Here is a 26,249-nt window from a genome sequence, read left to right as displayed (position 1 = left end):
TGTTTTGGACTGTGGGAGGAAACCAGAGCAAACCCATGCGAACACGGGGAGAACACACCAACTACTCACAGACAGTCACCCGGAGCAGGACTCGAACCCACAACCTCCAGGTCCCTGGAGCTGTGTGACTGCGCCACTACTGAGCAATATGATACTATAAAATATTATCAACTAACATACAATTTCAAACACAAGCATGAGAAATACTAAAATCTCCCAGCCTTTACACAGGTACATTTTGACAGACATAAAACAAAAAGTTGTTTGGCAGATGGACATTCATAAACATTTTTGTGACCCATTTTATAAAACTCATCAAAAAATGATGTACATTTGTTTAAACCAAATGTTCTTTAGTCATTGCCGGTTCAAACTCTTTGCTGGATACTGAGGCCTACTGAACTAGGAGGATGTACACTAGTAGATGCTTCCTCTGAGACATGAAGCAAGGCTGATATTTGAAATGCTGCTTGTACAACAGCACAGGTAGAGACCAATACAATTGATGACTCTACTGTTCTTTGGGCCAAAGCTATTCTCAGAAAGTCCTAAAGACAGTGGAAATGTGGTTAGATGAGTCCATATTTCAGACAACAGACCATTCACACTTTTCAGTGATTTGTGCAACAAACATTATTTGTCATGGTATGGGGGATGCATCAAGGTTGCATCTATTCTCCTTTTTTGCTTTTAAAAAGGAGACTCTGACAACACAGACATCTGAGAAGCTAAAGTCTTGTATTAAGCAAAAAATTGGCAACAATTTGAAACAGCAGCTCTGTGTATCTTCAGTTTCCATATGATTATAAGGTGCAGTGAACAGTGGTCAGTGAACAATTTCTTTATAATGATCTGTTTAATTAAGGTTCAGGTGAATTAACATATCACAGATTCTTATTCTGGATTTTACTTTTATTTTTTTTTTCATTTTATTAAATTCTTGAAAACAGCATTTGTAGTGGTGTGTGAGAGTGTGTCCTACTAAAAAGATTCTGGACAGTTGGCATTTCTATTAATTCTCAGACCAGGAGAGGTAAAGGGGTGGTGAATGTGGTTGGAATGTAGAGAATGTAATCTCTGCCAGATTATCTGCCCAGTGAAACTGACAGCTGTATGTCTAGATGGCAGCTTCTTTCTAAATGCCAGCTTTTCATCTGGACACAAATCAAGATGTTACATCATTACACTTACCTGTTTCCAGAAACCCTTTCTTAATACAAAAATCTAAATAGGACAATGGCAGGGTGAGTGTATCTGCAAAGTTTTGGACATGTATAATTGTGCACATACAGCTTTGAAAATCTCCAAAGAACATGAATAACTGTGTGAGTGTCTGTGGTGTACTTTGGTAATTGATACTACACACTTCTGGGTATATAACTTAGAAATGCATGAAATATTTCGGTGCTGTGGCCTTCAACATGTAAATAAATTGTCTTTTGTGCTCCCTTCACATGTTGCAGTACAGAAACCAACTTTTCTAATGGGAGGCTAAAATGGTTGTGAATGAAAACGGAGAGCAAATAGCATTTTTCATTCATACATTGTCTGTAAACCCGTATCCAGTTCAGGGTAGTGGTGGTGGTGTCTGGAGCCTACCCGGAATCACTGGGCGCAAGACGAGAACACACTCTGGAGATGACGCCAGTCCTTTACAGGGCAACACACACTCGCACATTCACTCACAAACTCACACCTATGGACCAAATCACATTATTCTGCTGCATATTTCTACTTTCTCAAACAGGGAGATCTCTATGTCAAGTACATCCCCACCCTTATCCTTTATCACATTACCTGCTTTATCACAGTATATGGCCTCTGACCTCCTGACATTGTACATGACAACAGTCTCCCAAATTCTGCATGCTTGTTTTAGAAAAACAGAAAAGTCGTAACTTGAAAAGTTTAAAGTTTTGCTCCAAAGTCTAAAATAAATTTTGATTCAGTGACAATACAGCTCATCACCTATAAAACACAGAGCCTGTTTTGAAATGTGGCGGCAGCATCATGTTTTGTGGATGCGTAACACAGATTGGCACCAAGTATGACGATATACTACATACAGGGGTTGGACAATGAAACTGAAACACCTGTCATTGTAGTGTGGGAGGTTTCATGGCTAAATTGGACCAGCCTGGTGGCCAATCTTCATTAATTGCACATTGCACCAGTAAGAGCAGAGTGTGAAGGTTCAATTAGCAGAGGGTAAGGGCACAGTTTTGCTCAAAATATTGCAATGCACACAACATTATGGGTGACATACCAGAGTTCAAAAGAGGACAAACTGTTGGTGCACGTCTTGCTGGTGCATCTGTGACCAAGACAGTAAGTCTTTGTGATGTATCAAGAGCCACGGTATCCAGGGTAATGTCAGCATACCACCAAGAAGGACGAAACATATCCAACAGGATTAACTGTGGACACAAGAGGAAGCTGTCTGAGAGGGATGTTCGGGTGCTGACCCGGATTGTATCCAAAAAACATAAAACCACGGCTGCCCAAATCACGGCAGAATTAAATGTGCACCTCAGCTCTCCTGTTTCCATCAGAACTGTCCATCGGGAGCTCCACAGGGTCAATACACACGGCCGGGCTGCTATAGCCAAACCTTTGGTCACTCATGCCAATGCCAAAGTCGGTTTTAGTGGTGCAAGGAGCGCAAATCTTGGGCTGTGGATAATGTGAAACGTATTGTTCTCTGATGAGTCCAAATTTATTGTTTTCCCCACATCCGGGAGAGTTACGGTGTGGAGAAGCCCCAAAGAAGTGTACCACCCAGACTGTTGCATGCCCAAAGTGAAGCATGTGGGTGGATCAGTGATGGTTTGGGCTGCCATATCATGGCATTCCCTTGGCCCAATGGCTGGATGGGCGCGTAACTGCCAAGGACTACCGAACCATTCTGGAGGACCATATGCATCCAATGGTTCAAATATTGCATCCTGAAGGCGGTGCCGTGTATCAGGACGACAATGCACCAATACACACAGCAAGACTGGTGAAAGATTGGTTTGATGAACATGAAAGTGAAGTTGAACATCTCCCATGGCCTGCACAGTCACCAGATCTAAATATTATTGAGACACTTTGGAGTGTTTTGGAGGAGCGAGTCAGGAAACGTTTTCCTCCACCAGCATCAGGTAGTGACCTGGCCGCTATCCTGCAAGAAGAATGGCTTAAAATCCCTCTGACCACTGTGCAGGACTTGTATATGTCATTCCCAAGACGGATTGACACAGTATTGGCTGCAAAAGGAGGCCCTACACCATACTAATAAATGATTGTGGTCTAAAACCAGGTGTTTCAGTTTCATTGTCCAACCCCTGTATATCTTTTAAAAACCTGCTTATATCTGGAAAGCAGGATATAGTAATTAATTTCATCTTCCACCATCATAATAATAGGATGTTTATATGCACAACATGGACAATATTATATAGAGTACTTGCTCTCCTACTTGAAAAGTGGTTTATATTTGATGTTGGGGGCATTTTTTTGTGAGGATTTAAAGACTTTAAACCACTACAGCATTAATATGATCAGAAACTAATAGTATTATAGTATATTAAATAATATACTGACATCACCTGGCAAACAGACTCTGCTTCAACATTTTGTAAAGTCGGATAAAACTGATGGAATGAAAGTTCATGTAAGGGCTTCTTTACAAAAATGTACAGCTGTATTACAACCAAACAACACTTCAAAAAGTATATGTTGTATGATTTGATGTTTATACAACTAAGGTTTTGTTATTTTGTATGTTATTTATCTTTTTTTTTTTTTCATTTGAACAGTGGTAGTGTCGCAGTCACACAGCTCCAGGGACCTGGAGGTTGTGGGTTCGATTCCCACTCTGGGTGACTGTCTGTGAGTTGGTGTGTTCTCTCTGTGTCCGCATGGGTTTCCTCCGGGTGCTCTGGTTTCCTCCCACAGTCCAAAAACACACGTTGGTAGGTGGATTGGCGACTCTAAAGTGTCTGTAGGTGTGAGTGAATGTGTGACTGTGTGTGTTACCCTGTGAAGGACTGGTGCCCCATCCAGGGTGTATTCCCACCTTGTGGCCGATGATTCCAGGTAGGCTCTGGACCCACCGCGATGATAATGAATAATGAAATGTTTGCATTCCAAAAATAGGCAGTTTCAAAGAGGCCATTCAGACGTTATTTATTCACTGTAGTTTATTTAATAACTACATAGAGCATTTAAACACTACACAGAACAGTGTAGTCCAATGTAGTATGTACAGTGAGAGCTTCCCTTGTTCTGTTCAACTAAATACAATTTCTATCTCTAGGTAAACTATTTTATTCTCATTTTATAAAATATAAATCTTGTACAGAATAACGTATTTGACTTTTAACATACAGTTACATTTTTTCAATTATAACAATAAAAAAGCAAGAAAAATAAAAAAAAATACCTGAAGATATCTTTAAATACTGGTAAAAATTAGGTAAGAGGTACAGCTTCATTTGAATTTGACACTATTCCTGTAAGTGTATTTTGTTCCTTAGTGGATAAACAGTGATTTACAGTACACAAAGAAATAGATTTACACTATGGGTTCTTTATAAAGCATGTGTTGCAAAACAGGAAGATTTTAAAAGGATTTTCAATGTTTTAAATGACCATATTTAACAGTCTATTTGTCAATTTCTGGAGGCATTTTTAACCCGTTGGCTCTGTGTGGTTCACTGACTGGCCATGAACTCTCACTATTATTTGTGCTGTTTTCGTATTCTCTGGATTGCTGTGTTATTTGTCTGTTGATGTCCATTGTTCTGAGTATTGAAATGTGCTTTATTAAAATGTTTTGTTATTATTTTGCTTGCATTATTATAAGAATATATTATTATAATTTAATAGTAATATACATCATATTAAAAGGCCACAAATTACTACCAGTAAAAATAAAAATATATAATGACATCTCGGTCAGATATCTATGTGCAATAAGGTCCATATATCATGACATTTTTACAGAGAAATGGGCCGCTGGTGTTTCTAAATTATGCAAAAAAAAAAAGGCAAATGAAATGCCATTGCTCTGCACACTCAGGTACCAAGGGTTCTCTGAGTGATGCCTAAAAGAAAAATGTTTGTTTTGTAAAAGGGTGATTATAAGCATTGCATTCACTCAAGACACACTGAAAAATTGCTTTTTTGAAGAGTGGAATTTGATGATATATGAACATCTATACCTCAGAGACACAGGGAAGGTGGAAATTGTGTACATTTAAAACATTTACATTTTTCCCATAACCAAGTCTCTCATTAAGAAAATGTGGTGTTAAATGCAGCTATTTGAACCAGGGTTGATGCTGATGTTTATAAATGGAATAATATGTTGTGTAATTGTCTGCTTGTGCAGATCAATGAGCATATAAAAAATATTCAGCAGGCCAAAGAAGTACTAATGTAATTCAAACTGGAGGTAATTATAAACATGTTGAATCTGTGCTGACAGTAATGGTTGTGTTTTCTGGTAAATTCTCCGTGTTGTTAGTGTGTTTTTCAGCACTCGTCTCTGGAAGCTTCGATTGCTCCTGCTGCTGGCTCTCTATCATAATCTTAAAGTCACACTCTTTTGCCATCTGAGCCTCTTTCTCCTGCTGTTGCACCTTCTCTTGGGCTTTCTGCAGCTTCTCAGCTCTCTCCTCTTTTTTCAACTTCCAGAAGTAGATGAGGTTTTTCTCAGGATAGGTCACCTTGGCCAGTGGCAGCTTGTAGATGGCTTTTATCTCAGTGGTGATCAAAAGGAAAGTGAGGGCAGACAGGCAAAAGGGCCAAGTGCAAGCTGGGAGACCAAACTATACAAGAACAACATTAGAGAAACGACTGATTATGAAATTGGCTTGTTACAGACCACACCATTTCAACATCATTTAGGGCAGTTAAACTGCCAGTGAGTGAATAATGCAGTACTTACCGTGGCCATAATATTGGCGATAGCGGAGCTGAGGTAGGCGCAGAAAAATGCTGCAGGGAAATGAGAAATGAAATGAAGGTCATTAGAGTGTATCTGATAGTACATCAAACTGTTCTTACGTAACCAGAATCATTTAGCAAAGAGGAAATAGAAAACTGTTTCAGTAGGGTGCATACCACATGTGACTGCCAAGAGATGGGCCTGCCATGTGAGAGCATAGAACATTCCACCTATTGCGATACAAGCCAAAACGCAGTTGTATCCCCACAGCCCAAAGTAGATGTTCTGGAAGGGTGCAGCAAGAGCGAGACCTGAAATAACAAATAAGGAGGAATCACTCTCTGTTAATGTGACATTCAAGGATCAATTAACCTGTCCATACATCACTTACACATGCTGTTGCAAAGTTGGACGAATTTTACAAAATGCTGGCAAAAGAAACCCATGCAATCCAATGCTAAATTTGAGCAAATATCTGATGTTTGAGTGCTATTTCTTTAAGATTATATTTATTTTCTAAGATATATAATTTATTAAGATTTATATTATGTCACTGGGTTTAATGGATCACAAGGTCTGCCCTAACATCTCTGTAAAATTCCTACTCTTATCAGTGGCTTGATTTTTTTTTTCATGGGACTCATGAGGTCTACAGGAGATATTTATCAGTTCAGCATATTTATCAGTACCTAATCTTCTAGGGTATCAAAGCAGTGCTGCCAAGTGCTTAAACATGTCATCAGGAGTGTACCTCCCTGCGACGCTGATGATAATCTGACCTTTTCACAGTCATTCTTTGTATTCTAATGGTTTTACTAGATGCCAGATGGCGAGGGCTGTGTTTCTTTGCTGTAATGTAACGAGGTTGTCCAATTTTTTTTTAGCACCTTTCAAAAATGGCTGGGTAATGTGAAATTCCAGGACTGTTATACCACAGTTTGTAGCAGGCCTGATATTAGGGGCTCATTTTGTGAGGCAAAGACCCACCAGCCAAGCATCATGCCGCACCGAAGGTTTAAAAAGTTGGCAAAAATCAAGGTAAAATGAAATGTATAAGAGGTTATAAGATGTATCAGTATAACAGGCTATATTACATGAGGTTCTGCAAGCAAAACCTTTTACTGGCAATGTTTTAGGGCTATGATGCATGTTGAAAATTAATCTAATATTTATAATGTGCAGATATCTGACTTGTTGAAAACATGGCTGACCTCTTGATTCTCCCTTTAATATGTGGCTCCATTTAGACCATTATAGCTGCTACAAAAATAAATCAAGAGAAGTTGACGCAGACTTACCTGACACCATACCTATGGCAGAACCAATCACCGCATGAACACAAGTGATTGGTGAAGAAATAAAAAGTGCAATGATGAAAATGCCTCCTGTCCAAGCATTGTCACAGCCATAGACCTGCCCAATACCCACAGGAATGGACCGAAAGAGCTAGGGAAAACAATGAGAGAAAAAATGGTCACATAATCAGGAATATTGGGATATGGCTGATTCTGCCTGGGTTGACGTGTATGTTAGGTATGAGGTGCAAGGTGCCTCATAGAATATGCTGACTGTCAGGAAATCTGGCAATTCCAGCTCTCTTGAATTCCAGACTTACCGTACCAGCATCATCTAAATGGCACACTAAACTTGTGACCTTATTATCAGTTCAGAAGCTTCTAGAACAGCACGGCGTGTCCTCCTTAAAACGTTGCTGTCCTTAAAGGACCCATACCCTCCCATTTAGTTAATGACCACAGGACCGTTTTTTTAATGTTAATGTTTATCTAAGAAAGATTCACATAAATAATCTCAGTTCTCATTTCAGATTAAACACTCATTATTACAACAGGAATGTTTCTGAATGTGTGACATATATACAACAATTATAATACATTTACTGGATTTCAGTGCAGGGGACTACACTTTTAAACATTAACACTTACAAATACCATGAGCCCCTGCAATAGAAGTTAGAAAATTGCAGATTTATTTTAAGAAATGAACATCAACTTTAGAGCACACTCTTACCAAAGCATAATCCAGCTCAGACCAGGTGATGTTGGGGAAGGAGGTCACAGGTTGGATTAGAACCTGAGGGAAGTGCTGGTTGTAATGGCCTGTAGCCACTATGTGTAGACACACCAAGATGTTGAAAGGAAGAGTAAAGACCGGCAAATCCCAGCGACTGTTGATAGAGGCCAGTGCACTGGAGACAATCGGGCTGCAGGATGTAAAATATTCAAGCATTTTCAATAGGACATAGAGATTCCCTGCACATGTTTTACTACATTCACTGTACAGTAAGTGTAAAAACTCACCATGCCATTGACAAGAAGATATTGGGCAGCAGAAGCCACCAGTACCAGTCACCAGCACTGGAGAAGACAGCCATCAGAAGACCCACCAGGATTCCATTATATCCATACAAACCTGCTGCTATAGCTCCCCTAAAATAAAAATATATATATATATAATAAATAAAATGTAAAAAATAGACACTAAATATGTATCTTTCCACTGATGTTTCAAAATTTCTGCATAATTTAAAACTTTTGTTTAATCTGTTTGAAAAAAAAAGGCTGCAAAGAAAGCAATTTTAAAATCTTATTTAACTTAATTTTACATTCAATAAAATTACATATAACCACACAGCAGACACATGTACATGCATTGGTCATTTTAATAAAGTGTATACATTTATGTTGTACACAGACAATAATGACTCTGGGTTCCTATCACAATAACTTAAATATCAGTTCTTAAGTGTCTAAAGTGTGATTACTTCACTTCAAATCACGCGTAACATTTCAATAAAGTAATTATACAGAAATTAAAGTAAAATCTTACAGAAGCATAGAAGTACCTGTTTTGTTTCAAAATGAGGGCTGAGATAGTGGCAAATAAGGTGCCTACGAAGCCATTGAGAGCAACCCATCTGCTCTGGAGGATAAGTCCAGCAAAAATGATGAGTCCACTCAAGGGGTTGTTCACAAACATGACCTGTGCTGCCCCTCTCAGCACCCAGTCCAAAATCTGAATCAGGATGAACTGACCTGAACACAACACATTTTACAAGAAACTGTTAATTTAGCACTGATTATGAAACTCTAAAATATAAGCTACCACTATGAACACTACACCCCTGAAATATATTTGATTCTCAGACATTTATACATTGTCAAATCTAACCACTAGACCTCCTCTTTATAACAGAACTAACTACAGGGTCATGCACCAAACATGACCTACATTGAATGATTGCCTGTGCATGGCAATCATTTTTTAAACTAAAGATCTCATCAAATATCACGTTTCAAATCTTTTTTTCTTTTTCAAATACATGTTTTCAGTGATGCATTCAAAGAATTTTACAAGTGAATAGACATTCACACACAAAACCAGATATACATATTTTTATCATTTCATCTACGCTGAGATAAGAGTTGAGTTGTCATATGCTATTCTTGACATTAGGTCATGTACGAGCGCAGGAAACTTCTAGAATTCTCTAAAAGCCATAATGAATTTTTCACATTATGATTATTGAGATGTAAACATATGATTGTAAAAGCTAACAGTTATCCCCCTGAATAATCCTGACAAATCTAAGACACCCCACCATTTTTACTGCATAATATGGTGGAGTAGACCACAAAATCACTTGCATGTCACCAGGATAATGCACTTTTACAGACATTGTGTTTCGATGGACGTATTGTTTCAGCACTGGGTGTGGATCCTAAACCAAACAAATTAACCCCCCAAGAGAGGAAGCGATGTCTGGTTTGTGCTTTCTCTAATGAGCCAAGGATAAGTGCAATTCAGTTTGAAACTGCAGCAGTACTAATTTTCCTGTTTACACTGTAGACCCACCTCTTCTGCTAGGCTTTAACAGGGTTATCCCAAATACCAAGAGTCAGTGCTAATATTGAACTTCAACTTAAATACCCTTTGTACGCGTTACCTCCGGAAAGGCTTCAAAGACACCAATATGTCTACTTACAGAAACAGACAAATTGCTGCTGAGCAGTCATTAGGCCTGCCAGGGAAGCCCTGAACCAGACAATCATCTGTATGTATATGCATATATGACAGCAAGCATGCCAGCAATACACCATAACTGTTATCAGTATCTGTTTAAGAAAGTGTAAACAAAGGGCCAATACAGACATATGCTTTGATGCATTTCTACTTATGCAGGGGGTCTGGGTGTGCTGGTATCCAGGCAGTTAGTTAGAGTGGGCTGCTGATATCGGAGAATTGTGGGCAGCTCTTTATATATGTGGCCCACGTGGTGTAATCAGTTGTCTTCATTTTGAGAGATTTTGTAGGTCCTATGTCAAGGCCAGAGATCTGCATTTTTCTCATTGGGCATGTTTGACTTGAAGCTTATTGTAACTTATTCTACTAAACTGAGAAGTTTGACTTTGTTGAACAGTGCATCTACCACCTCACAGATCCAAATTCAGTAAATATGTTTTATTAACTCTCAGCAAATAAAACATATGCATTTAAACACAATCAGGCACCGAACATAATGCAAGGAAACACAATGTTAATCATGGGCAACCCTAAAAATATGTGCTGACCCCCAGTCAAAGGCTATGGCTAAGCTCAGCCTGGACAGAGGCAGGTCTTGCTGTTTATTACACTGATATTTTTCTAACAAGCTGAAAAATTGGTCATAAAATCTCAAGCAATGAACTGCTGCTCCACTGTGTTAAAACATGTCCATGTAGTGTTTTAAATATGCTAGGTGTAGCATTAAAGAAATTTGCAGTTAACATCATGGCTAAGCATTTCCTCTGTGTTTCATTTTACAGTCTCCAATGGGCAGATTCAGACTGCAAGAATTTGTTTTAAGTTATAAACCTGAGTAGCCAATCCTGTCTAACTGTGCAGGCGGGGCTTTTGAGCATGCAGCCTACTGAATGAAAGTGGAGGCGTAGAGTCACTTCTTTAAAGGCTTAAGGAGATTTCAGGTTGGAAACATTTTGCTGAACAGATTCTTTTTTATTGGTCTAACTTATAACCTGAGGACAAACTTTCTTATATCAAACATGAGAGAGCAGGGAAACCCAAGCTTCCTCAGGTGAGACTTTCTGTTGATATTTGAGAGTTTGTTCAGCAGTGCAGTTACTCTGTTTTTCTGTCATCACATTTTCAAAGGGCTGATATAGTACAGTACTAATGACTGGAATAATATAAATGTTTATATACACACACACAACTTAGGCTTTACCTTTTATCCACTCGGCAAAGGGAGCCATGTCTCCGGCGAAGTAAGACACAAAGCGCGTAAGTTTGACCTTCACGTTCCTGGATGAAGATGTGGTGGGGTGCTGCTCTCCCTTCTCAGGGGTCTGACCCTTCTGCTCTGTCTGAATAACTTTGTTGGCCATGAGTGGTTGCAGCTCCTAGCAAAAACAATGATTATGTTTTTTCTCTTTAAAACAGTAAAGATAGATATCAACCTGTTTGATAGAAACATTAGAAACAAGCAGTGAAAAATTAAGGAATGTATTTTTTTCTTTTCAGAAAAGAGAGAGATTAGTGATTCAATATTCAGTGAAAAAGCCTAATAAATATTGAATAAAATACATTAAATCACTGCAGTTTATACATTTTCAAGCTACACTTAAAACATGCTTCTGTTGCATCTGTTGTAATAACGTGTATGCTTTATTCTTTGTTGTTATTAGAAGTTTTTCATGTTTGTTTTTCTTTGCACAGCATGTGATCGGCTCTCAGTACAATGAGTTTAGGGTCTTTGAGTATCTTGTGTAACAGTGAATGTTGCACAACAGCTGCAGCAGTAGTGAAGCAGACCTGCATTCTGACTGTTGCCTAATGTACAGTAACATTTTACAGTCCAGAGTCCAGTTTTATCTCCTATAGACTAATAAAACAGCTAAATGCCCATAACATTTGATGAAAGTATAATGCATTTGTTGTGACAGATCTGTTATAAATCTCAAATTCGTTCATATTTAGACTTTCTTTAGGTGATTCACTGATCAGGTGCCTTACCTTTGAGTGCTCAGAAATAGATGCTTGGAGGATGTTTGCAATATTCGCAGAAATAACCTGTAACAGAATTAATATATTTAAATATTGAATATTATTATTCAAATCATTCATAAAACAGTTTAATGAAATTACAAAAGAAATATAGAATACACTCTACCTCTGAGATTTGTGATGCAGGCATATATAGGGCTTGTTGATTTCAGGAAGTTTCTCCAGAAGACAGCAAGTGTGCAGAAAATATCTATCTGAGCTGTGGTTTTTATAGGGGGCTCCTGAAAATAAAACTCCTCCTACTAGGACTTAGATACTTAGGGAAATGAGTCTGGAAATTTCTCTTTCTCACTCTCTCTAACACACACACACACACACACACACACACACACACACTCTCTCTCTCTCTCTCTCTCTCTGTCTCTCAGACGTGGTCATCACCCAATACCTAGTTTGATAAATCAATATTTCATCATGTAAATCAAGCCTGATGCTGATTCAAAACGATCAAGGACAATATTTGGATACAAACTTTGTTCTACACACCAGCTCATTGACTACTTTGTACAATAATTTTTACATTTTTTTTAATATATATATATATATATATATATAAAACCACCCAATGCAGGGAAATAAAATGTTTAAAGCGGAACAAGCTTTAGCATACAGTGTCAAGGTCTACACTGAGGAAAATGGAGAATGCATAGATTTCACTTTATTTTAACTTTGGAAAAAATTCTGCTAATACAGTGGAGTCACTTGCAGTGAGGGTGGCATAATTCTGAGCACGAGACCCATGATCCCTGACTATTGTGAAGGTGTGGTCACAAACAAATTCTCTTGTTCACATTAAATACTACCCCCTTCTCTAAAAATTATCATCTCACAACATGGCTTAAAGCCCCTAGGAACCCATTTTAAAATTTTTTTTTTTTTTTGTATAATTCTAAACTTGGGTGTTATGTAAAACGTTCAACAAAGCTGAAATAAAAAAACACAAAACAAAAATATGATAAATCTCTCCTCAAAAATGAGCAAAATACACTCTTCAGAGCTGGTATGAGAACAGTGTGGGCGTGGTCCAATACTAATGACCTTGACTGACAGGTCTCTATCACTGAAGAACAGAATGCTCTTTAAGTTACCATGGCAACACAGCCTCGCGACAGAGCTGTCTCTGGGATTTTACTGTGAACTCTGGTTGTAATTGTGTGATTTCATTGCACAACTAAATAGCACAGGCAGGTAGAATTGACATTATACAACCGTTCATGTACGAAACTATGGACGTCTTTGATCTTTTATGTGTCTGTGGTGTGGTTTAGGGTGATTTTTTGTATATATGTAATTGATTATATTTTTATTTATATATATAACTGTGTGAACTGGATACCATAAAGAGTGTTTCCAAATTGGTGCTTTCCCCCACTGCTACTCTGCTGGACTGCAGACTGAGTGTGGCTTTTATCCACTGCTACTTTGCTGTACTGACAACTGAGTGGGTCTGTCTTCCCTGCTGTTACCCTGCTCTGTGCGCCGGTCCAGGACCTGCCCATTCTACATTGAGAGGAGAGCAGTACTGGTCATTGTTGAGGAGAAATTTATTATATTTCCGTTTTGTGTTTTTTTCTGTTTTTGCTGAAACAATACACCTAACACTCAAGTTTAGAATGATAAAAAAATTACGCAATGAGTTCCAAGGGGCTTTGAAGCTCATTCCTTCACATAAAATATTTTATCACACATTAAGAAGTCACCTGCATGCTTCATTTTACTATGGCTCAATAGTTCTGTTGCATTTTGATTTTTATCATGCTGAGTTTCAGACTCATTTAAAAGACAGTGGAAATTTCCTCAAGTGTATGACTTTGTCAAGTTGCTAGCAAGAGTTCAGTTCATGCAGTTCAAGCATGAAGAGGTACACCAGTGTCAGCCTTATCACATTTATACAATCAGGCTTAGGGTTTGAAAAAAAAAGTGCAGTGATGTAAGATAGTGATGCCTATCTTCTACAGCCTTCTAGTAATTTCTCATCAGGGTTCGTTACTATTACCACCGCAGGCACATATTCACTTCAGGAGTGAACATTGTGATCAAAATTTTATTCTGATTCTGGAATTTGATGGCGCCCAGGGTTCTTAGTTTAGCAAAAGAAAAAGAAAACAATCTAAGTGTATGGATGAAATGAACAAAGAAATGATAGCAGAGCAAATTTGTGCAGCATATTACACAAATTCTTTCCGTTTCCTAGTAATAGCTCCTGTCAGCTAGATATACTTTCAAATCCATAGCAGTGAGTAAAGTGTGGAAACTGACTTTAAGTACCGATAGAGACAGTTCTGGTGAACTGCCAGGTCATGGTTGTTAGGAGTTCATGTTTTTTTAAATGTTTTTTTAAATAAATTTTGGTAATTTTTGGTCATCAGTTTTGCATAACTCTTTACTCTTTACTAAACATCCCTTTACTCACAGGGATTAATTGTTTTGGTGATAGAAATGGGTTTACCTGAGTCATTAAATAGTGGACTATATGAATTAAATACTGTTTAAATGTGTAAAAAATGTCTAAATGGGCTCTAATTTACAAAATTTTCATTCAACTTGAATAAAATGAACTGGTAATAAAACTTGTTTATACTGTAAATGTTCTTTGTCTGTCCATCAGTATATGTTTCACTCTGTTAAAGTTCATTGTCTGTCAATTAGTGAATGTTACTCTGTAAAAGTTTTGCCTGCCGATCAGCAAATGCTTCACTGTGGAAAAGCAATGACCAAAAATGCACAGAATAACAAACAAACTATATACAGTGTTTACTCATGCCATGCTGCAAAAACGGTTGTGCTCAGCTATAGGCAAAAGGCAACATCACACTCTTAGCACTTCCATGGTGTGTCCTTTTGCACTCCTTTCTGTTCACACCTCCTACTACCTGTGGGTGCCCTTTCACTGGTGACTGCTGAATGAACATCAATGATGGGCACAGGAAGATGACCAATCAGTGACTTGGCAGGAGCTGAGAGAAGAAGCCAGCCGCAGAGCTCAGATGTCAACTTCTTCAAGAAAGTTGTTTGTCATTGTTTGTTTTTCTTTTACCAGACAGAGTTCTTTGTAAAGAATGTAGCTGTTTGTCATGGCAAGAAATGATAAAAGAGCTTTTTGTACCAGCGCATGGTTTTATGTTGCACAGAGTAGTATTGAATCAGCAGGTCTGACTGATCCATTCCACCTATGTGTCTGTTGTACTGGGTAACTGGTGTGGGACAGGGGACTGAAATCTTTGACCAGGAGCTGCCATCTTGCTTCACCCTCCTCTGCAGAGTTCCACTTGAAGGAGCTGGGTGAATTGTGGAGCACACCAATACCACCCAAGTATCCATTGTATGTATAAGATGTATAAGATCTTATAGAGCTTCTCTCAGATTTATCTGTGAGGGCATTTATATCTGTCCGAGGACAGTCCTTCTGGTTCTCTCTGAAAGTGCCACAAGCAGAAAATCTGAGCTCATGGAGAGCCCAAAAGATTGGGGTTTGTGGATTGTAGCTTGGGGCTACAATAAAACTGTCCATATAAATAAGGTAGCCTGGGCCAAGGTAGCCTGGCTGTACAAGGGACATAACAGCATCACTGGACAGGCTATGTTTAACTGGGATGTCACATTTGCCTGTATAAATGGAAATGTCATTCAAGACCATTCCTTGAATCAGCCAGGCTGATTTTTATAGGTTGAACTTTGTGAGTTTTGCCTTTATATACTGGGTCATCCCAGTTTTAGCCGTGGAGGCAACCACCCTTTCATCTACAGACAGGTCTCTGTGAAGATGATAAAATTATTTGCTGGTGTTTTTGACGGTGTCCATCAGAGGTTTTAGCCAGAAGAGTCGGTCGTGCTGTTCTGTGCCCTTTTTGCTGTTATTAACATCTTTATCAGGTTCATTAAGGTGAAGATTCCATTAAATTACTCTATATCTGTCCTGTGGCATGATCTGTGAAAGCAAAGGCAACGAAAGGTTTGTCCATTTGTATTTACATTTACATTTATGCATTTGGCAGACGCTTTTATCCAAAGCGACTTACAAAAGAGGATCTAACATTCAAACTACAGCACAATTTATACAAATTACCTTACATTGAGTGCAGTATGCCAGGAAGTAAGAAGTGCATTAAAGAAAGACTTTCAGTGCAAGAGATACTATCGGAAGAGCTGAGTCTTCAAGGATTTCTTGAATGCGGAGAGGGTTTCTGTTGCTCTGGTAGTGCTTGCCCTTTGATATATTTATAGCACACTGCTTGTTTATGTTTGTAAAGAATGTTTGTACAGGAAAAGAAAAGCTTGAACAATCTGTGGCCCTGGTGTCCTAGTTGGTTGGACACAACGCACTCCCACCTATGGGCACTTTTTAGTCACCAATCCACCTACCAACGTGTGTTTTAGGACTGTGGAAGGAAACCGGAGGAAGCCCATACGGACAAGGGGAGAACACACCAACTCCTCACAGTCACCCTGGGCAGGGCTCAAACTCACAACCCCAGGCCCCTGGAGCTGTGTGACTGTTTTTAATACAAAAGTAAACATTAGTTAAGGACAGACTATGAACTTTTACAATGTGAATTAAACATTACTAAGGAATAAAATTTCAAAGTTCATGGCTATAGTAATCACATCGATTTCACGCATTGTGCACAGAAGAAGAATTTAGCCTCACCATATATATATATATATATATATATATATATATACACACACACACACACACACACACATACCTTTACCCATCTTCAAATGGGAGGCTTTTATTTCCATATTCATCTTAGTCATATACATCAAGCTCTGAAGCTCTGCTATGAAGGTATATTTGTTGCAAAACCCCAGTGCACATGTGCCAGTGAAATTTGTAGTTGTAGAAAACAGTCACAGAGAAAATCTCTGTGAATGTGTGTGTGTGTGTGTCTGTGTTGCTCTGTGAAGGACTGGCGCCCCCTCCAGGGTGTATTTCCGCCTTGCGCCCAATGATTGCAGGTAGGCTCTGGACCCACCGCGACCCTGAACTGGATAAGTGGTTACTGATAATGAATGAATGAATGAATGAATAATCAAACAGGATCCTTTTTGTTTCAGGTGTGTTGTACATATGTTCGCTGACACCAGTGGTCAGTTACCACCAAACAGTCCTAATGCTTATTCAAACATATACTGATCCAGCACCAGTGGGTAGTGTTTGCTGTTTCATAAAAAAAAAAAAAAAGGTCAACCCACCTCATGTTTTTCATTAATAGCTGACCTAAACACGTGTGAGTGAATGTGATCATTTATTCTCAGACTCAATCAATTCTAGTACATATACCTATACATCATAAGTGAAATGCCTGTAAATCCCACAAAACTCTGCCTACAGTAAGAGTGGCCTGATTGATTCTGAGTACCTGAAGGAGACTTTAGTTGAAGATTGTAGCCTTTTCATTGTTGTCATATATAAATGGTCTATATAAATGGCTTTGTTTATTGGCCAGAATGTACACGAAAAATTCTGGATATCTGAGTCTAGCTACCATGCTTTTCACATTTGTATTATTCCTATTTTGAAACACTTCAAAATAAATGTTGGAAATGGCAGAAGTGCCTGCAATTCTTTCACCAATGCCTGCATACCTGTACTTTGCATCAGCTCTCCCAGAAAATTGTTGGAATTACACATGCTTTGGTTTTCAAATATTTCTCTCGTTTGCATCAGAACAACACAAAAACAGAGAAAAGTCTTATCTGATCTCACTCCACACAGAACTCCAGAAACAGGCTAGAAAAAAAAGTTATTGGGAAATGTTTCAAAATTGAAAGAAATAACTGGATTGTAGTTATGTGATGCTCATTTAAGTTGTATTTAACTCACCTGGGGTCGTAAAAAGTGCTGTCTATAGAATCACACTGCTGCTAGTTTTAAATGAGAAGAGCATGACATCTAGACTCAGATATCCAGAAATTTTTGTGTACATTCTGACCAATATAAAAAGCCATTCATATAGACCAGGATGAAATATGACAACTTTTGTGTCTGTGTACCACACTGTGCATGGAGAAAGAATTATGAGATGTAGTGAGAAGACAAATTTCAGAGAAGCATCAACAATCACAATGTTTTATGGCCCATCTTCAGCTAAAGGCTAAAGGACCTTAATCAATTTACAATCAAATTCAAAATAAAGTCAGTGACCTGTGTACAATAGCATCAGCTCACATTGCCTGTCGCCATTTGAATGAATTGGGAAACTATGACAGGACGCAGTGAGATTAAAAAAAATGATAATTCCATCCATAATTGAATCCATAATTCCAGTTTAGGATTGTAAACCTTTATTTTATTTCTGATATTATGTCCAAAAGCTGTGTTACTAAGTGGGGAGCCAATATCTTCATCCAGTCCATTTCTAGATATTGTTTGAATGCCAAGCAAATCGTCTTCTGGTAGAAATCATGCAGTTTCTGAAAGTGCAGGAGGTTTTTAATATTTTTAACCATGTCTGTAACATGACACAACCCTAACTAAGTCAGGTACAGATGAGGGATGATTAGAACTAAGGCTCATGGATACCAGCTCTGAAGAGCTCTTTTCTATCATTCATGCTTTCCTGTGTTTAAACTGTGTTTTTGAGTCATTCATTTTTTTTCCTGTAACTACTTCATCCTGTTCTGGGTGTGGATGTGTCCAGAGCCAACCTGGAATCATTGAGTGTAAGGCAGGAACACACTCTGAATGGGAAGAACACAATAAACCCCTCACAAACAGTCACCCAGGGCAGGGATTGAACCCACAACCCCAGGACCCTAGAGCTGTGTGACAACAGCGACCACAACATGTTGGGGAAAAATTCCACTAGAGAATTGTAAGAAACTAATTCACTGGTTACAGAAAGTGATTTATTATAGGTAAGTTTTCCAAAGGGTGTGCTGGCAGTTATGAAGTTGATTGTGCCAATCATTTTTCCCAGTTCATTTGTAGAGTTTTGTGTGGAATGAGATCAGATTTTACATGTTTTCTCTGCATGCTTTTTTTAAATGGAAACAAAGGAAATAAACATATTAATGCCAAATTTATTGTCTTTCTTTTATTGGGTAATTTTTATTGTAACTATTTGCACAAAGGCCTTTCTAACGTGCTAGATCTCAGGAATGTTCTAATGCTTTGATTTTTGTTTAAATAATTTTAATCATGTATTATTGCACTTTTTAAATTTTAAATGCATTTTATGTTTCTAATCTCTTTTTTTACTGATACGCCTGATTCTGTAAAGCACTTTGAATTAACTTTGTGTATGAAAAGTGCTCTGTAACTGAACTTGCCTTGACTTGCCTTGCTAAAGCATGTGTATTTGTAACCATTTTCTGGTAGAAGTGGTGCATATTCTGAAAGCAGTGAAGGAGAGCCAGACATTTTAACCATGACATGGCTTTCAGCCATAAAACATCACCAAGGTATGTTCTAATGATGGATGGTTAAACCTAAGGCTCATGAATCAGTCAAGTCTACAGAGCACATCCAAAAATATATGAAGAGGATAGAAAAGGGAGACATCTGTAAGATCCTCTTGAACAAGTCTGGAAGTTGCAGGAGCAAACAAAGAATGGGGAGTAAAAAGACACCAGTCAGGACCTGGATAAACACTTTTGGACAGAATACAGTGGAAGTTAGTATAGCAAGGAACAAACGAGTAGTTTTTCTTTGGCATGTGCTTCACCCAGCCCCAACAACCTCAAGGTTAACCCAGTTTAACACGGCCTTGGCTGAGGTTGGGGGCAACAATGAAAAGGAAAAGCTGTTAGTGTCGCAGTCACACAGCTCCAGGTATCTAGGATTGTTGGTTCAAGTCCTGCTCCGGGTGACTGTCTGTGAGGAGTGTGGTGTGTTCTCCCCGTGTCCATGTGGGTTTCCTCCGGGTGCTCCATTTTCCTCCCACAGTTCAAAAACACACGTTGGTAGGTGGATTGGCGACCCAAAAGTGTCCATAGGTGAGAGTGTGTGAGTGAATGTGTGAAGGACTGGCACCCCCTCCAGGGTGTGACCCCGCCTTGCCCCCACTGATTCCTGGTAGACTCCAGACCCACCACAGCCCTAGACTGGATGAGCGGTTGCTGACAATGAATAAATGAATGTTTCACTCAGTATTGAAAGAAATCTCTTCTCAGTTTTGGTACATACAATGACAACCTACAGAGAAGTGAAGAATGAAAGACAAGCATATCATTTTGATTGACCTTGCAAATTTAAACTACTTTGTTTCCAAATACTTCTGAAGGTAAGATTTACTCTTCAGGATTTTTAACTAGAAGGCAGCATGTGGAAGCAAGAATTGAGTTCCCATTCTTTTTTGTGGTTGCTTTCCAAGTGATACCCATTGGAGCAAGAGAGAGTGTGGGATTAGTCAGTTTGCCCTCAGCAAAAATTTATATGGATGATATTCTTAGCGTCCTGCCAACAGCACAGTGTGCATCTAGGCTGTGGAAAAGGTTGGATAAGTCGATGTCTTGGGCAAGGATTAAGATCAAGCCTACAGACATCTTTCATTCTGGAAAGGATTAAGAAAAAACAGCACCATCTTTATCATAAGCACTGAGGGAATCCCACTACAGCCTGAACAACGTACAGCAGAGCTCTGTGACAAAGACATAGGGAAGAATGTACTGAAACAACTTTCTGATGATTTGGGAACTATAGACCAAACCCAGCTTTCAGGAAAGTACAAGTTCTAGTACTGCCGCACCACACCAGAGCAGAGAATAATAAGACACTAAACCTGTGTAACATCCCCTATCAACAGTCAGTAAGATTTATGGAAAAATAGTTTTCATTTTAAATGTGGCTTGGCTTGTCACAATGCTTGTCACAATACTAGGTGATGATAAGGCTAGTGTTTTAGCCCAGAGTCTACTGATCATGCAGTGAGAAATACAAATGTACAGGTCCACACTGGCCAAGTTGAAACTAACATGGAAATTAGCAGGCTGTGCAATAGATCATTTTCAGTCCAGAAATGAAAAGCAGGTTCTAGCTTCAACAAGCTCCTCTGTCTAAGGCCATTAGAAAAGAAAAAATGTGTGATGTCTAAGTTTTTGGGAACCGAGAATGAGCACTGTGATGATAGGGGGCAAGACAGTTAGGGAAAGGTTGTTGGCAGACATCCAGATGGTGGGCTGATGGAAGATCCCACAGGCAAATGTTTGTGTCCTAATTACGGAAACAAACGACAAACACCCCTGCCCTATGAACCTGCACTGGTGGTTTGGATGACTTTGTTCTGTACAAGGTGCTTTTAAAAAAATAATAATAATAAATAAATAAATCTATATTTAAATTTCCAGTAATTTAAGCTTTAAAACTGATTTGAAAAATAGTGCAGTTTATTTGTTTTTATACTTTGTGTGAACCTTAGTTTGATATTTAAGTGGATTTCATCTGTGACATAGATCGATAATTCTCATATATTTATAATGTTCACGTTTCAATGCAGTATTCACAAACTGAGGGGAAAACGCTGAAAAGTACTGTTTAGTTTTTTTAATTGCTAACAAATATTTCTAAATGTAAACGATTTTAATTCATACTAAAAATATACAAATACAATTTGACCTCTGAACAAAAAATCGGCCAATTCTGTAAGTTGTTACACCATGTAATTTATAATTTTAAGTTTACTTTTCTGGGACGGTTATGGCCTAGAAAAAAAAGACCTTGGTGATGAAACACTAATGCTGCATTAGACGCCCTCTTGTGTTGAGCACTGTTCTGTCGCTTAGCTACACTTTAAGCAGTGTTTATCCTGTCAAAAAGGATTAATGTAATCAATCTGTGTAAATTCTGTAAATGTACAGTGAGAAAACATCAGTCATTCACTGTCACCTTTGAGCTGTATAGAACTATATAACACTCTTTCCTGTAGTGTAATACGCGTCACTGTTTTTTTTAGTGACAAGTCCTTCATATTAATGTTCTTATGTGGTTTCTGGCTTAGATGTGGCTTAGTTACAGGACAATGGTATAGATCGCTCAAAACCACATTTTCTTTTCTGATAGATACTTAATTTTGAGTATCAGCCCCTTTGATATAAACTATTAAGTTTTGAAATGAAGCACTAGTAAAGGCACGCTGCTCAGATTGCTCAAAAGCTGTACTATAATGCAGACACCAATGTGTACCAAAAAAACCCAATATTTCAATCAAACTCTTTCAAGTAAACAAACAAACGCATCAAACATAAATATCAACAAATACTTCCAGAATTCCAGAGGACAATTTTTGAAATAAAATTATTTTAAATTTAGTTTAGTACTTAACTTAGCTTTTTAATACAAATGAGTAGGATATAAACCAAATTGCTTCAGTTAAATAAACTCAAGCAAAACTGCTTTCTTTCAGAAAAGAATGTACTGTACACAGACATATTACTAAGATGTCATGTTTAGGTGGGCATCAACAAGGGGAGAGTTTTATTTTTAGAACTAGATGTGGAGTGTTTGGATGAGATGACAATGACAAAGGTGGTGGGTGGGGGATGGAAGCACAAAACGTTTCATTGGACGGGCAAAATCTGGACCAATATTGATAAACAAAATCAAACAGTGAATGGACAAGTTAAGCATCGATGTTCAGATAAGCATCAGAATTCATTCACACAACATTAAATAAATCTTAAAAATTCATAAAATCATTTACATTCTTAAACTACAGAGACTTTTATCAGCATTATAGATGTGACATCAAACAGACTAACCTTATTAGTGTTTTAGAAATCCGGTAGTCTCTGATGTTAAAGACACTGGTACAAATCATGTGTAAGCAGTGTAGGTTTTAAAAATATGCATTCTATATTAAGCAAGTTTGAAAAGTGGGTTTAACATATAACAACTAAAATAGAAATGAATAATTAAGCATAAATTGTTGTACTTTACATAAACAAAAAATGTACTATTAACATAGTTTAATTATAAAGTAAATTTGTATATAATAGTATAATAAAGTAAATAGTTTTCAATACATCAGTTGCTTTACAAAAAGACACCAAATTTTTTGCAAAAAGATCTCTTCTGTTGTCCACATGTATTGTTGAAAAAATACATCTATATTCTGAAATATAGGGTAATAATCAGATGTTTGTCCCCTCTTTCCTGCTGTAGATGTTGGAACATTGCTGTGAGGTTCTGATGGCACTCACAGCCATATAAGCCAATTTAGTTAGGTACTGATGTTTGATTATCCAGGCTGATCGAACCCAGTCCACTATGGTTCAAATCAACAAATCCCTAGTTACGTATGTGGTTATGTGAGTAGTGGATGACCACCAGGGCGGTACTTACTGAGTGAATGGATGTTCCTCATGCGTGCTCTTTCTAGACCAAGAATGTATACCAAATTAGACACGTGACCTAGCATGTGACGTCACCGAATCTATATTTGCCTGTGACTCACTGCAAACTGCCTCAGGAAACTGGATCGCCTCTCTCACGCCGAGTGACCAGGAACCCTGGCGGTCATCCACTACTCACAAAACCACAGCTACATTCATAACTAGCATTATGTTTCGTATTTCCCGACTGCCAGTGCGGTACTTACTGAGTGGATGACCCACGTCGTCACAAGGAGTGTCTCTGTTCTCCATCTGTGATCAGGGACAGTACTGACTGTGCAAGACTGGATGATGGATGTCGCCAAAGCACAAATGTCTACAAGGGAGACCCCTCTCAAAGCAGCCCAGGAGGTAGACACTCCCCTAACAGAATGGCGTGTTGCTAGGTCTGGGAGTGATCAATGAGCGGCTTTATAGGCTAGCCAAACACTGCTTAAAGAGTCAACAACCACGTTTAGCATCAGAGAAGCAGACAAACAACTGATCCGTCTTACGTATGGATGCCGTAGCCAGCACATAATGCTTCAGTGCCCGGACAGGGCACAAGAGAACACACTTAGGATCCAACTGATCAGCGTAAGCTGCCAGACTGATGGACTAATTGACATATTCAGGATTAAGCACCTTAGGAAGAAAGGCCGGATTTGGTTTCAAGACCACTGACGCCTCATCCAATCCCCACCTGAATCACTCAGAACTGACAAAGTGCATGCAGGTAACAAATTTGCTTTGCAATGGTTACAGCCAACAAGAACAGTCTTTAGAGACAACCACTTGAGACCAAACCCATCTAGAAGTCTGAATGAGTCACCCCGTAGGTACTGAAGTACCAAAGGCAAATCCCAAGGAGGAGGACGAATCCTAAGTCTCAGTCTCCATGGACCCTTTAAGAAGGCCACAATTTAACTTGTGTGAGCTTAGGGACACACGCCCATTCAAGGTCAGATAGGCCACATAGACCTTCAGCGTCGAAGGAGATCTTCCTGCGTCCAGTAACATTTGTAGGAAGGAAAGCACAGAACCCACTGAGCACAAGAGTGGATCTTCCCACTGCCCTGTGCACCAGCGCACAGCGTTGTCTGGGCCGGCGCGGTGCCACCAGAAGGACTATGTGACTTCCTTCTCGTATTCTGACCAGGAGTGAATGAAGGAGGGAAAGAGAAGGCAACATGTATAGCAATACCCTTGGCCAGTAGTGAGCCGGGGCATCTTGACCCAGAGGGCTGTCCTGGGCATGTTCTGAGAACCACAGACTGCAATGAGTGGTGTCTGAGGAGGCAAAGACATCTACATTTGCCTGACCAAACCGTTTCCATATTTTTCAGATGATCTTTGGATTAAGTCTCCAGTGGTCTGGAGAGCATATCTGCTGTCTGATTGGATGTTCCCGCCAAATGCACTACTTGCAGGGAGAGGAACCACTTGTGGGCCCACATCCACAATTCTTCCACCAGGTCCAATAGAGGTTTGGACCTGGTTCTGCCATAATGATGTGTGTTGATGTGATGTGTCTCTGACTGTCTCTCTGACATATCTACATGGATGAAGGAACATCACCTCCAATTGAATTTATCCAAAACTGAACTACTGGTCCTCCCAGCCAAGCAAGCTTTTCTCCACAACATCAGCATCAAGCTAGAGTCCCTATCAGTGGCTCCCACCAAGCTTGTAAGAAACCTGGGTGTCATGGTTGATGACCAGCTGACCTTCGCAGATCACGTTACCGCTGTAGCTTGATCGTGCCGCTTCTCCCTATTCAGCATAAGAAAGATTAGGCCATACCTAAGTCAACATGCAACACAGCTCCTTGTTCAGACGTTAGTAATCTCCCGTCTAGATTATTGCAACGCCCTCCTGACAGGTATTCCGGCCTGTGCTGTGAGACTACAGATGCTGCAGCACATGTCACGCCCCTATTAGTTGAGCTGCATTGGCTACCCTTAGCTGCTCGCATCAAATTTAAATCACTAATGATGGCCTTCAGAGTACTCACTGGTTCTGCTCCCATCTACCTCAATAGACTCTTAAAACCATACGCTAGCGCCCACCCTCTCCGTTCCTCAAAGGAGCGCCAACTAACACGACCAACCCCACATACAGGTCAGTCAAGGCTATTCTCATCTCTGGTACCATGCTGGTGGAACGAGCTTCCAAGCACTATCAGAGCAACAGGAACCCTCTCCGCATTCAAGAAATCCTTGAAGACCCAGCTCTTCCGAGAGTATCTCTTGCACTGAATGTCTTTAATGCACTTATTACTTCCTGGCATATTGCACTTAATGTAATGTATTTTGCATAAATTGTGCTGTAATGAATGTTAGATCATCTTTTGTAAGTCGCTTTGGATATAAGAGTCCGCCAAATGCATAAATGTAAATGTAAAAATGTAAAATGTAAATGTGTTATACAGTCGTTAGGTGGTCTGAACGCACTAGCACATGCCTGCCATGCAGATGTGGAAGAAAGAACTCCAGTCACAGCTTTACCTGCTGAGGCTTCCAAAATATCTGGACTTCTCTGCATGTGGGTAAGCACAGGAGAAACCTCAGAGAACGTCAAGGCCTCAGTGTTACTAGACACTCGTGAGATATAAACCTGCACATGCCTGTGGTGTACAGAGTCCAGTCTGAGGGACATTACCCAAATCTGGAAGCGCCTCAAATAAAGTTTGCCCAGAGCAATGACTTGAGCTGCAACAGTGAGGAAACCCATGAGTCGGAGCAGAACCAGGTACCGCCCTCTCCTATTTTCAGAGAGCCGATCAGAGTCACAATAGTCTGAACACGCCCCTTGGGCAGTAAGGCCATCATCGTACAGGAATCCAGAACCATACCGATGAATTGGATACGCTGGGATGAAAGGAGGATGCTCTTCTGCCAATTTATAGACAGACCCA

At 39.2% G+C, this 26,249-nt stretch overlaps 1 protein-coding gene across 1 annotated transcript; it reads right to left on the bottom strand.

Moving 5' to 3' along the window:
- Positions 1–4,159: 4,159 nt before the first annotated feature.
- LOC136678668 (urea transporter 2-like) lies at positions 4,160–12,208 on the bottom strand. The gene is made up of 10 exons (XM_066656755.1): positions 12,123–12,208; positions 11,966–12,022; positions 11,178–11,352; positions 8,799–8,988; positions 8,254–8,382; positions 7,964–8,156; positions 7,234–7,381; positions 6,112–6,246; positions 5,936–5,985; positions 4,160–5,816 (listed from the first exon to the last, which is right to left on the bottom strand). The coding sequence occupies exons 1-10, from the start codon at positions 12,144–12,146 to the stop codon at positions 5,445–5,447; spliced, it is 1,473 nt and encodes a 490-aa protein (XP_066512852.1). The 5' UTR covers positions 12,147–12,208; the 3' UTR covers positions 4,160–5,444.
- Between the last annotated feature and the right edge of the window lie 14,041 nt (positions 12,209–26,249).

The sequence above is a fragment of the Hoplias malabaricus genome, chromosome Y, assembly GCF_029633855.1.
Source record: "Hoplias malabaricus isolate fHopMal1 chromosome Y, fHopMal1.hap1, whole genome shotgun sequence".
Taxonomy (NCBI): Eukaryota; Metazoa; Chordata; class Actinopteri; order Characiformes; family Erythrinidae; genus Hoplias; species Hoplias malabaricus.
This window is presented reverse-complemented; position numbering and strand designations above follow the sequence as displayed.

Bases quoted from the DNA above. Each gene is read 5' to 3' on its own strand.
- LOC136678668 (XM_066656755.1), bottom strand. From the start codon at position 12,146: ATGCCTGCATCACAAATCTCAGAG. The intron at 12,023-12,122 runs GTAGAGTGTATT...ATTCTGTTACAG, and splicing joins CTGCATCACAAATCTCAGAG to GTTATTTCTGCGAATATTGC. The intron at 5,986-6,111 runs GTATGCACCCTA...ATTTCCCTGCAG, and splicing joins TCTCTTGGCAGTCACATGTG to CATTTTTCTGCGCCTACCTC.